This window comes from Lonchura striata, chromosome Z (assembly GCF_050655825.1).
Source record: "Lonchura striata isolate lonStrDom1 chromosome Z, ASM5065582v1, whole genome shotgun sequence".
Taxonomy (NCBI): domain Eukaryota; kingdom Metazoa; phylum Chordata; class Aves; order Passeriformes; family Estrildidae; genus Lonchura; species Lonchura striata.
The window spans coordinates 64843317-64857278 of record NC_140740.1 but is presented as its reverse complement, the minus strand read 5'-3'; the positions used below and the strand labels follow the sequence as shown (position 1 = coordinate 64857278).

At 41.0% G+C, this 13962-nt stretch overlaps 1 protein-coding gene across 1 annotated transcript; it reads right to left on the bottom strand.

Annotated features, from left to right (window-relative positions):
• SAXO1 (stabilizer of axonemal microtubules 1) lies at positions 1-11936 on the bottom strand. The gene is given in 9 exon segments (XM_085568034.1): positions 1-3062; positions 3064-3349; positions 3352-3510; positions 4292-4376; positions 4378-4472; positions 4475-4498; positions 5091-5226; positions 8755-8993; positions 8996-11936. Coding segments are annotated over 9 exon segments (1344 nt in total). The 5' UTR covers positions 9063-11936; the 3' UTR covers positions 1-2809.
• Positions 11937-13962: the final 2026 nt, after the last annotated feature.

The window sequence follows — 13962 nt, the reverse complement described above, 5'->3', positions numbered from 1 at the left end:
TTTCTGAATAAGTGCTTTCTTCTGTAGCACTAGCACCAGGTGCTGCCATGCTTGCAGGTAATTTCATTCTCCTCCTCCTCCACTATGTAACTTCAAAAGCAATTACACAAGCCTGTAGCGCAGTTCAGTGATATTTTAAGCTCTTTCTCAGGGTATATGACTTGTACTTCCCTCTTTCTGAGAATGTGATGACTAAGAAAAAATAAAATTTGATTGGCATGAACATCAAGTAAAATTAACTTCTCATCTTTATCCACGACCTCATTCTGCATGAAAACAGTAAGCAAATTCTCTGTATGGTAGAACAGTCCAACTTTATTCTCTGTGTTAAACACCTCCATTTCTATCCCAAATTATAATTATATAACAATCTGTATTTCTATTACACTGATCTTCTAATGACACTGCCTAATTCAAACAAAATTAAACTTTAGACACCGAAAATGTTGCTTTACTTTAAATGCACTACTGAGCAAAGGGAGGACTGCCAAGTCAATTCTGGGCTACCTGATTCATGTGATTCTTTACTGATCATCTGCACCTGAGTTGATAACTGCACATTTGTGTCATGCGCTCATTCAGAGAAAATAAATAAATGAGTTTTAATCTTACCAAAATACTGATTTGCACCCAGCCAGGTAAGCCTTCTGATTTAGCCCATCATGCAGTCAGACAGCATTAATATTATTACCAAAAGTGGGAGAATGGAAAACCAAGCAGCTTTAAGAGGACAAAATATGCAGCAGCCCAAGTTTTAATTAGCCTTAACTTCTGTGGAACCACACCTTTAGTCAAAAAACAGAAATAATTTTGTTCTGTAGTGTTATCATATATTGGTTTTAATAAGTTTTTAACACATAGGTATACAAAACAGAAAAAAAAAAAAAAAAAAAAAGCCAAGTCTGTGTCTCATACTCTAAAAGTATTGGATTTAAACCAGTCATGTCTGCTTGATGCTAGTGTGAGCTGGTCCACTGCATGGAAAATCAAGATTCCCATTGTTAATGTTCAAAACCCAGCAATTACTAGTGTTAAGTGGCATATTGCATTGCTATTGAGCTTGATAAGATTAACTTCCACCCAGCAAAAAAGATCCACATAAACCTGTAATAAAGATAAATTTACACATTAGTATCTCCTTGCTCTATGCTCCCTGCCAGTCACACATCAAAGAGCTGAAAGAACAGTTGGAGATCTCTTATGCATAAAAGAACAATCTTTTCTGCAGTGACAAGCTTTAGCTGTTTTTTTTTTTTTCATATAAATTCTATTTCAGAATTGGCAGAATTACAGGTTGATAAATAAAATCAGATAAACAACTAGAGAAAAACAGGGAAGAAAAAGTCTTTTCTTGTGGAAATTCAGTATTAAAGAAATTAAGATTCAAACAGACTGGCTGGTAAAATAGGAGGAGCTGGAAAAAAAAGGACAAACATACTCTAGGTCAATATCTCACCACAGGTGAGTGAATATTTTACAAATTACTGAATTTCTGAAAGCTGTGTGAAGTCATCAAAGATTGCATAGTTTGGCCCATTTGTACAGTGTAATCTGTAGAGATTTGCCTAGTTTTTCCTGTTGCAAGGAACATAATTTTTTTCATTGGACTGGGTCACATGTTTAGAAAAGGCCTCTAGAACTTATTTGAGGACTTCAAGTGAAGCAGAACCACTCTGCCCCTAAGGTATTGTTCCAGTGGCTCCCCACCCTCAGGGTTAAGCATTCATGTTTTCAGATGGAATGTGTTTGGATTTAACTTGCCAGCACTTAATAAGAACTTCTATCCCAACAGGTTTCAAAGCTTTTCCAAAGTTTTAAAATACCTTTACACAGAAAATTATCTTCCTCTTTAAATGTTGCTTTGATGGTCAGATGCAAGCCTTTCACAGAATCATAGAATCATATATAAATAGAATACTCTGAGTTGGAAAGGACCCACAAGAATCATCAAGCATGCAACAGCTTTAGCTAGCACTTGAGCTAAATACTCAGGAGAAAGCCAGAGCTGCCAGGGGTAAGGGAGAGGAGGATTTAGGAAAGTAGAATGGGCTTATGAAGTCAAGAAGTTTCATAGTGCTAATAGAACATTCCATAGGCCTACAGAAAACACTTTGAACAAAGAAATGAACAGTTCAGGTCAGAAGCTTAATAATGGCCTTATTCAAAATATAATGCAACCCTAGCTGCTGGCTGAGTTGTAGCAACATGTGACAATTTCAACTCTGATGTTTCTGGTACCCATCCAGAACCCTGAAGTGAGGAGCTTTTACTGAAAAGGTGCTGAAAAGCCTAGGATGGCATTTTTGGCACAAAAACCTCCCATCTGATAGCCTAGTTCTGGACAGCACAGTGACACAATTTATGAAGGTGCAACATTCAATAATATTTATCCAGTAATTGTACCTTTTGTATTTATCCAGTAATTGTACCTTTTGTCTTTGATAGGAACACTGAAAAAGGCCAGATCTTAGACTTTGTTATCCAGCAATGACTTTTACATGTGACTTCACATCATGCAGTTCACCTGTTTTACCTCTGTTTTTATGGATATAGCTGAACCCCCTTTACATCAATAATAAAGTTTATTACTAAGAGATCTTTCTATTACTGTCTCAGGAGGAGGAGATCTCTCAATTAATAAGCAAGAGTTAGGTGGGAAAAACTAAAAAAAATACAGAGAAACAAAAATCAATATGTGTTTTCCCTGGATTTTATGTTCTTCACTTGTATAAATTAACCAAAAAAAAGTCAGTGCCAGGGAATTAAGTTTATTTTAAAAGTTCTCCTATATATGAAGCCAGCAACTGTTTTAAAAGAAGGTACAAAACAAAATCAAGCTGTCAGCATCAGTTTTATCAAAGATGTGGGTCTTTGTAAGGACCAGGCATCTAACAAAGCTCTTTGGTGTGTAACTGGGAGTGTAGGTTGTTTTAGCATCTAGGAAAGTGCGATGCTTTGGGCCTGACCAGACAGGTTTATAGGTTTACATAACTGTGAGAGAATGAGGCCCATGATGGGTCCAAAACACAGCCAAGAAATCTATTGGTTTTGCTGGGAAAGTTTGGAGCATGAGTGATAGGTTTTAGTCTATTTCATAGCCAAGTCTTATAGTCTTCCTTCACTATAGAAGAGCTATTAAATGGCTCAGTAATTTTATTAAGCTGGGCCAAAGATTGACACAACTTGGCTGGCTTTTCATTTGGGTGTTTCCAATGTGTCCAAGTAGTGGTGTGAAGGTCCATTTTATCCAGATGAGAAAGATATACATCAGGTTTTCTGATGAATACAAGAGACTGTAGTCAAGCTTTGTGTTTTTCCTGAAATTCAGTTGTAGAGGAGAAAGGAAGACAGGGGCTGGCTTTGTCTGGTATAGTTTTGGAAGTTTGGTTGGCTAACCAGCCCACCCCAGGTAAGGAAATTTGTGTGTAGTGAGGCCATCAACTGAAACATAATTGACCTTGCATTTCTGAATTTTATGTACATCGTGTTTCACCAGAGGAGGTGGCACATCACAGAATCACAGAATCACTGAATGATGAGGTTGGAAGAGACCTTAGAGATCATCGAGTCCAACCCATGTCCTAACACCTCAACTAAACCATGGCACCAGGTGCCACATCCAACCTTTTTTAAACACATCCAGGGATGTGTCATGACTCCGCTACCTCCCTGGGCAGACCATTCCAGTACTTTATCACTCTTTCCATAATAAAAATTTTCCTAATATCCAACCTGTATTTCCATTGGCGCAGTTTGAGACTGTGACCTCTTGTTCTGTCAGTTGCTGCCTGGTGAAAGAGACCAACCCCCACCCAACTACAGCCACCTTTCAGGAGCTTACAGAGTAAGATACGGTCACCTCTGAGTCTCCTTTCCTCCAGCTCTCTCAGTCATTCCTCACAGGGTTTGTATTCCAAGCCCCTCACCACCCTTCTCCTCTGGATGCACTCAAGTGTCTCAATGCCCTTCCCAAACTGAGGGGCCCAGATCTGGACACAGCACTCAAGGTGCAGCCTCACCAATCCCAAGTACAGGGGAAGAACCATCTCCCTGCTCCTGCTCGCCACACCATTCCTGACACAGGCCAGGATGCCATTGGCCTTCTTGGCCACCAGGGAACACTGCTGGCTCATGTCCAACTGGATGTCAACCAGCACCCCCAGGTCCCTTTCTGCCAGGGCACTGTCCAGCCACACCATCCCCAGCCTGTAGCACTGCAGGGGGTTATTGTGGCCAAAATGCAGGACTGGGCACTTGTTAAACATCATCTTATTGGACTCTGACCATCCATAATTCAATCTGCAATTGGTTATGCACTCAAAGGGAGCCTTGCTTTTCTGGCTCAGATTCAGAGGTTTACAACTTTGAGTGGCAGCTAGACCCCCTGTAGAAGTTGTTCTGGACTGTGGTTCTGTGGTAAAATTTCTCTTTTGATGGGGCAAACCTATTGTTTGGTCTGAGGTGCTCTGTCTTGGTTCATTCTGCAGCACGCAGTCATCTGAAATGAAAGAAGAATCATATTGAAATCTCAACTGAAATTCTTTGACAAGTTCAGCCACATATCAATATTATGATCATTACATTTTCTACTTCAATAAATATTTGTTTATGATGTAGTGTTTCACAAATTTTATTCAAAGAGCAGCTGTAGAATACATTATACACTACTGTGTTTATTCCCAGAAATGCTGTGCATCTGCACAGAAAGTTAAATCAAATTGGCCTGTACACACTCATGCCTATAGAGATGGTGAAATACTATGAGGGAAGATTCAATTGTATTCTCAGTTTCACAGAGACATTTTCTGCAGGTAACTGACTGGGTGCCATCCTCATGCTCAGTAAACTAGGAATCATGGAGATGTAGCATCAAGGCAAGTCCTTCAATTTGCTTCAAACACCTTCTTCCTCCTGGGTTGTGGCTGGCTCTGAGCACCGAGTATGCCTGTGTCTGCAGAAGGCTTTTTGGATGTCTCACACAGCATCTCTAGGACAAGGAGAACCAGATGTGACCATTCCCCTGTAAAGGCTGAGCTGCAGTGCTACACTTCATCTTTCTACCATCTAACTCACTTGGCCTGATGGCTGACCTGATTCCTCAGCTGCACATCTGGGATGCTGCCTATTGTTTGCCAAGTTCAGAGGCTTGCAGCTCATCTTGATGTTAGCAAGCTGTGCTGTGTAGCATCTCCTCAGCACTTGGCTCTGCTCTCCATGGTGCTCCGGCTGTCAGAACAAACAGAAACTGAGAAAGAACTTGCAACTCTGTTGCAAGAATTTTTTTAATTCTTCCTTATTAGAAAAACCGTGCTGAAATTTGCAGAATAAGTTTGCACTAATGTGAAACACTGAATAGTATTGCAGAAATAGCCCATATACCAGAAATCTTGCTATCCAAAGTTATGACTAAGAAAACATTTTAGGTGATATTTTAGGGACACTCATATGTTCCTTTCTTGACAGAATATCAGGAAATAATTGAGGCTCTGTAATCTGAAAAGATTTGTGCTATCACACTAGGAATCTATTGCAAAGCTGCCTAACTCTCTTACCAGTGCTGAGGCCAGATGACCATAGTTTTTACCATTACAAGTAATTTCATGCAACTTTCCATAGAGACCATTATGGTTACTGGTAGGAAGTTGAAATGAAATAGTCTTGGAGCTAACCCAAATGGTGTTTTGTGTTTTCTTTTTATAAGTTTCCTTTCTTTCAAACCACACTAAGAATCAGAAGGCAAATAAGTTTCCAGTTGACTCTGCACAGGAACGAATTCTAGATGTCAAAGTACTATAGAGTAAATTATGCAAGTAGGGTATTAGGATTCTCCAATCCAATCAGAATTTGGCACTTCTGTTTCCCTTGGGAAGTAGGAGATGTCCAGGCACCACCATACTGGTGAGGTGCTGACCGTGTGCCCATGCCTAGGGTATATAATTTTCCTGGAGAAACAATCCAACAGGGTAAACCAGGAACATGTGTTTTTACAGGAAATGCATTAATAAAGTGTTTAAAAGTGAGAAGCTAATGAGATTCAGACCACCTCTAAGAGGAGGTTTGTTCAGAGATCTCACATTTCAGCTGCCAACCAAGAGTTACCAAAAAACTTTTCAGGTCCTCCCATCATCTTTGTTGGAGAACACTCTGGGCATTTTGGATATAACCACAGCTCTTGCAAAATATTCAAAATATGATAAGCAAGTCCATCTGTCTTCAATCTTTTAAATTTATAAGCCCTAGACGTTTGGAGACCTCATAGGCATAATGAATTTATTTTACTTACTGTAAGCCAGCAGTGCTACTATTCCTTCAAAATATGTTACAGTTCTATTGTAACTCTAATTCTTAACCATAGATATTAATATTTTCCCATGTAGCAAGATCTTGAAAATATTAGGGGGTACAGGAGGGAATGCAGGATCTGAACCGTATGTTTTTGGAGGGCTAGGCACATCTTTCTATAACCAAGCAAAACTTAATTAAAATTAGATTACATATCTGAAGATAGGCAGAAACAGCTATGTGTGTAGCCTGGAGGAGATGAGAACTTTGAAACTTTAAGTTGCAAAGTCATCTGACACGAACTGTGATAAGTAATAGCAACAACTTAACCCTACAGTGTCATTTGGTATATGATGTGTTCAGTGGGAAAGAACAGGACACAGCACAATTTTAGATGCTGTTCCAATATTTTAGTTATGATAATTAATTGAATACAATGTTCCAAACACTTGGGTAGGTGTGCTGCTCCTGGCTGAGGTGGAGTTAACTTTCTTCACAGTGGCTGGTATAGTCCTGTGTATTAGATTAGTGCTGAACACAAGGGTTGATAATACAGATATGTTTCTGTTATTGCTGAACAGGGCTTTCACACAGCCAAAGTCTTTTCTTCATTTTCTACACTGTTTATTTTTTGTACTCCATTCTGGTAAGGAAGCTGGGGGTGCCTGGGAGGTTGGGAGGAGACACAGCCAGGAGAAGTGACCCAAACTGACCAAAGGGACATTCCAGACCACCATCATGTGCTCAGTGCATAAAGCAGGGAGAAGGAGACTCTAGACAGGCATTTGGAGTGATGGCGTTTGTCTTCCTAAGTCGCTGTCACCTATGATGGAGCCCCACTCTCCTGGTGATGGCTGAACACCTGCCTGCCCATGGGAAGCAGTGCATTAACTCCTTGGTTTGCTTTGCTTGTGTGCACTGATTTGGTCTCCCTATTAACCTGCCTTTATCTCAACCCATGCGTTTTCCAGCTTTTACCCTTCTGATTCTCTCTCTGATCCTGCTGGTAGGGGAGTGAGCGAGCAGTTTCATGGGGCTTGGCTGCTGCCTGGGGTTAAACCATGACAGTAGGGATCACTAAAACTTAGCAATGCTTAGAGAACAGCACAATGAAAACTTGCAGTTTTTGTTGAATCTGGACCTATAAGAGAATTTATTCAGTATGCAACTTGATCTTTGAGGAGGCTTGGACAAAGATTTCCATTTACAGTGTTTGGAAAAATATTGTAAATTATAACCAAGTGTGGCTGTGATACCTTTTATTTGAGCTCTGGAGTTACTCTTCATGTGCTGATCTAAACACTGAAAAAAGACCAAAAGATACATATGTTTCAGATATGGAGAAGTTAAGGATATCTAAACACAGAAGGACAGATCCGCACCTTGCACATAGGAGCCTTTTTTATTGGTTTCACTGAAGATATTCCAATGAATATCATCTGGTGACATTGCCTATGCAGAATAAAGTCTTCAAAAGTGTGTAGATATGGATACTTTGCACCTGTGGGTCATATTCTTCACAACTCAAGTCATTCTAAAGGGACATTTCCTATGTGTTTGATGTACAAATTGCAGTTTATGCTGTTGCAAACATGCAGCTGCAAACAAGCAGCAGTTAGAATAAAGTAAAACTTTCAGTCATTTAAGCCAGGTAATTTTAATGATGTATTCACATGCCTGTTATTCCCCAACTTCTTTCATCATTTTCACTTCCAAGAAAAAAAATGTCTGTTTACATTGGGACAAATCTGCAATAATAAGCAGCAGTCATAAGCTATTATATTTGCACAGCATACAAAATGAAGTAGAGAAATACACTAAAATATTTATCTGTCTATCCATGTTAGCTAGATGAAAGGTGAGCAGAGAGAAGGTAAAATCATCTGACTTTCTACTTATGACTTACTACCAAAACTATTAGGGGTTCTTATAACTGTGTAACTGAAAATTTTCTCCCAGTGCATGGGGAAGAGAATTTGTGATGTTGAGGGAGGAGGGGGAAAAGCTCCCACAAAGACAAACCACCAAGTTAGTGCAATTGAGAAACAAGGGCATAGTCAGATTCACAGCTCACCTGTTTTACCAGTAGTAGAGCTGGAGAGCATTGTGTCTATATTTCTTGTATACATCACTTGTACATTCCTGGACTAATGCTGCAGCAAACACAGAAAGGGTCTCATGCTTCTTGAACTGCTCAGACCTAGGAAATTCTGTATATTTTAGATGTGTCTCATCCAGTAAATATATATATCAGCTATGCAGTATACCAGAAATATGTTCAGTACATCCTAAAGGTGCTGTTGTTGGATCAACATACAGGAATTCCCATGGCCTTGCTTCTACCTAGGATTCCTGTAGGCCTGTTAGATATGAAAATGAGGTAAATTCAAAGAGATCTCAATGCTACCATTAATGCAGTGCTGTATTACCAATTACCTACTTCTGTCTATATGACTCCTGCACAGCATGTTAGCATACATACAGAGAAGGAATAAAAACTGCATTGATCTGTCTTCTTAAAAAATGAGGATACCTGTGAAGACCTGAACAAAGCTTCAAGGGCAGCTTACCTTTGCAAGTGGTTCTTGTATCCATCTCGGTCCTGGTGCTATGTCTCCTCTTCCCAGGAGAGGCATGAAGATCCTTGAGACATAGTGTAGGAGGAGGTAAGTAAATGGAGGTCAAATCCATATTCTCATGTCTCTTGACAAGCTTTCAGATGATTTAGGTTTCTGTGGCAACACTTCATGAGCTATGTAACCTGTGAAGAATAATTTCATTATTTCTTTTTTGTTGCAGAAAATAATATGCTTCTTTTTCTGGACACACAAAGAAATGAATTCTTTCTCTTACCTCCACTGGCTAAGAAAGTTTGGATATGATACAAGCAGTTAGTGAAATACACAAGTCTTTGCATTTTAAAACATAGACACTGCAAAAGGAGCAGAGGCAACTCCTGATAACCCCAGCCAGGCTGGGTTTCCCCTTCTTTCCACCCAGCAAGGGCAATGGCTTTACACAGAGCATCTCTGTTCTACAGTGGAATTACATCAGAAGACATAACTCCTTTTAAAGGGCAATAATTATAGCAGGCTTATAATTATATAAATTATAATAAAATAATAATTATTATTATTATAATTATTGTTGTTATTATTGTTGTTTTTATTATTATTATATATAATTGTAATATAATTATATATAATAAATATAGTGTGTATAGGAAACAAAGGATAGAGGCAACAGCAGCCTTCCCAGACAATATGCTGGACACCAGTTCAGCCCAGGCTGGGGAGGTAACATCAGAGCAATTTTACAGTAAAACACCAGTCAGGCAAAGAAACATCAGCATGGCCAAATAGTCAGCTTTTTCTCAGATATTGCTTTAAAAGAGCTACTTAAGATACTGGGGTAGTGTTACTTAACTTACTTAAGATACTGGGGTAGTGTTATTTAATAGGACAACCTTGCAGAACCACAAGATTAAGAAGAAAACTTGACCATCCAACTTTCAACATCCTCAACCTATTTCACTGCCCAAATCATTTGGTACAGGTCAGAGAGATTTCTGCTAGGCACAAGCAAATTCACTTTCTTACATCAGAAGCACTTCTCCACTGGTGTGCAGATCTGTTTAGACCATTGGCAGTCAGCCAGGAGAAGCAGCCAGTATCCCACTTTGCTTCTGGAGGGATGCTGAATGGACAAGAGCCTGAGCCTCTGAATACACTGTATTAGTGATACATTTTACCAAAATATACAAGGCTCTCAAAAGTCTGTGTAAAGTAGAAGAGAGAATTCACATTGCAAAATACTAGATATAGTGGTAAAAACAGAAATTCAGAAGTAAAAACTAACCAACAACCTCAAGGGGTCCTTATGTAGATGGCACACATGTTCCAGCCGTTGGCATACTGTTTTCAACAATCTAAAGCAAATGTAGTTTTCAAGAAGGGCCAAGAAAAGACAAGCTGGAACACATCAGATATCCAGCATCCTCAGCAGCAGGGAGAACCCAGTAATGGAGAGGGTCTTTTCCAAGCTAGTCACTGCCCAGTTCCATGTTTGAAATAGTCAATAGGTACCAGAACCAAGAAACAGATCACAGGCAGGCAATACTTTACCAGAGGCCTGGAGTGCTTTCTGGCAGTAGGTATGAGAAGGGGATGAAGTTAGTAGAGTTCTGCATCAGAATGAATACTGCGAGAGCTGAAAGAAGTCATCACTCTCCATCATTTACAAGCCACCCTGGCTAACCAAGGAGGCCGCAAAAGACTGGAGATTAGCAAGTATTACTCCCATCTATAAGAAAGGCTGGAAGGAGGACATGGGGTGCTACAGGCCTGTTAGCCTGACCTCAGTGTCAGGGGAGTCATGAAGCAGATCATCTGGAGTGTCATAAGGCAAGTGCGAGACAACCAGAGGATAAAGCCCAGTCAGCCTGGTTTGTGAAACACAGGTTCCAGGTCCTGCTTGATCAACCTGATTGTTTTCTATCTGATTAGTTAATGAAGGAAAGCCTGTGGATATGTCTACCCAGATTTTTGTAACACCTTTGATGCCAATCTCCTAAAGCCTTCTCCTGAGAAACTGGATACTCCTGGCTTGGACAGTTGCTCTCTTTACTGGGTAAAAAAATGTTTGAATGGCTGGGTCCCAAGAGTGTTGGTGAATTAAGTTAGATCCAGATGGGGTCCAGTCACCAGTCATGCTCCCCAGGACTTAGTATTGGAATCAGCCCTCTTTGGTATCTTTATCAATGATGTGAACACCCTTACTCAGTTTGCAGGTGACATCAAGCTGGGCAGGAGTGTTGATCTGCCAGAGGGTCAGAAGGCTTTACAGAGGGATCTGGACAGGCAGGATCTATAGGCTAAGCCAATGGCATGAAGTTCAACAAGGCCAAATGCCAGGTCCTGCCCTTCAATTGTGAGAGACTGAAAACATTAAAGATTTAATCCAAATCTGAAAGAGCTAATGTCTAAAACATTTGACAGAAGAGAAAAGGAATGCTACCATGCCAACTACATAAGATGTGCTTAGAAAAAAGGGTCTTGCAGAAACAGCATAGTGCTTCTCTGGGACCAGCTTCCTTATCTTGGGTAAATATTTTTAAAAACAAATTTGAAACCATGAGATCATCCAAATCCTTCAAAAAAGTTAGAGAATGACAAAATGTGCATGCAAGTACTAGTCTATAAATGGCACAGCAGAGGGAGGTGAGAGCAAATGTATCCATCATCCATGCAACTGCCATCCAGAGGAAAGAGACCAGAGGCAGTACTGGAGCCCCAGGTGGTGACATAGATCTGTTTCTTCAACTTATATTTTCCTAACTCTCCTTCTTCCTTTCTTCCTCTGCTTAAAAGTTTGAATCACTGCTGCAGGCTGTTCAAAAATCACCATTGTCACATTTTGTTCAGAAATGTTTCATCTGTGGCTGTCCAGAAAAGTTTAAATCATTGCTGCCACAGACCTTTCAACTTACCGTAAGATTTAGATCATTCCTATCATAAATAAAACTTTAGTCACATGGCATTATTTTGTCATAATTCAGCTCATGAGGACCCTGAATATGGACTCCATCAGAGCAGGCAGTGCAGGACTGTCCTCTGGGGATCTGGTATGTTACAACAGCCCCCAGACAGTGCTGCAGGCTGGGGGCAGTGTCTGGAAAGGTGCCTGAGGCAAAGAACCCAAGGATGCTGGTCAGCACTGGCTGAACATGAGGAGCATGTGCCCAGGAGGCCAAGAAGGCCAGTGGTATCCTGGTTTGCACCAGCAATAGTGTGGTCAGCAGGACGAGGGAAGGGATCATCCCCCTGTGCTCATCACCGGTGAGGCTGCGCTGTATTCACTTTAGGGCCTGGCACTCACTACAGGAAAGACACTGAATTGCTGGAGCGTGTCCAGAGAAGGACAATGGAGCTGGTGAAAAGTCTGAAGCATAAGTCCTATGAGAAGGGATTCAGGGAGCTGGGGCTGTTTAGACTGCAGAAGAGGAGGCTCAGGGGTTACCCTATCACCCTCTACAACTGCCTGAAAGAGGGTGTAGCCAGCTGGGAATGAGTCTTTTCTCCTTGATAGTATTACAAGAAATGGCCTCAAGTTGCACCAGTGGAGGTTTAGAATGGATATTAAGAATCCCTCTACAGAAAAGGTTGTGGAAGATTGGAATATGCTGCCCATGGAACATAGTTGGGACATGGTTGAATCCTCACTTCTGGAGGTATTTAAAACACATGTAGATGTGGCACTTAGGAACAGGAATACTGGTAGACTTGCTAAGTTAATGGCTAGACTTGATGCTCTTAGGGTTTTTCCAATGTAAAGGATTCTCTGAGTACAAATGGGCGGTGATAGCTTGTAGGACATCAATAGTCATGGTCTTCTCTTAAGTCTCTACTTCAATTCAGCAAAGGCAAGAGTGATATTACTCAATATTGTGCTTCTGATGACACAGGAAGTAAATGTGGGGGTAAGTTTTCTAGCTTTACTTATTAAATCTTTCATTATGTTTTATTTCCAAATGTTTGTAATGGTTCCTCCTTAGATACCACTTCCTTCCTATTAAATGCTTTGTTCTTATGTTAAGCCCTTCCCATATACCCATCCATCAACCCTTGTACCTACCCCTCTTTCCAGTCCCTTCTATGTCAATCTATGCAATCCTGCCCCTACTCCCTGTTACTCATTGCAAACCCTTCCCTTCCACACAGAACCTTCCCTGTGATTTGCGTAATTCCCTGCCTTCCACTGGTTACTTACATATACTTTCCTCCCCTCTTGTACCTTATTGGTTGTTTGTTAATGTTAGTCCCACCTCATGCTCCACCCTGAAGTTAGCCCATTGGTTGTGAGGCTGTCTCCTCCCAGGAGCCAGACCCCTTTATAAATTGTTGTAATCCCTTGTTCTTGGTTCTTTGCCTCTTCCCCCTTCTTCGTGTTCGTCTTTGTAACCTCTGCTCTGTCTCCCTCTCGGGGGAGGGATAAAAGCTACTTGGGAACTGCAAGCAAAAGTCTGTCCCTCCTTTCTTCACCACGATCCAGTCAATGAGGATTTTACCCTGAGATAAGAGTGTGCTCCAGTCGGCCGCTCCTGGGAAAGTCCCGCGTGTTGGCCGCACAGCTGCCCTCCACCTGCCGGCGGTGTGAGGCGGGGAGCGGCTACATGTGATGAGCACAAGGAAAGGGGTCGAGCTAGCCGGACTCACCCCTTCTCCCAGGACTGTAGTTGGTGTCAAGGAAATATCAAGATCAGGCAACAGCCACCGTTTGGGGAAAGGAAAGCTCTCAGATCCATTTTAAAGGCTGAGATTCCTACTTTTCATGAGTTCCTTACGTGGATGAGTACTTGGAATATCATTCTCCACGGAGAAGGGAAAAGCCTCAGAAGTGAATTCCATGAAGGTAATGGGTACAGTGTAAGTATGAGGACTTCTAAACATCAAGACTGAGGAATAACATAGCTGAGAAAAATAAACAGCCCAGCAATCCAACAGTGTCAAGTGGAGTTCCTCAGGGCTCTATATAGGAAATGGTGCTATTTAATGACATAGTCAAAGGGATCAAGTGTATTCTGGGCAAATTTGAAAGTGACACCAAGCTGAGGGATGTGGCTGACACATTGGAAGGACAGGATGCTGTTCAGAGGGAACTGGATAAGCTCAAGTATTGGGC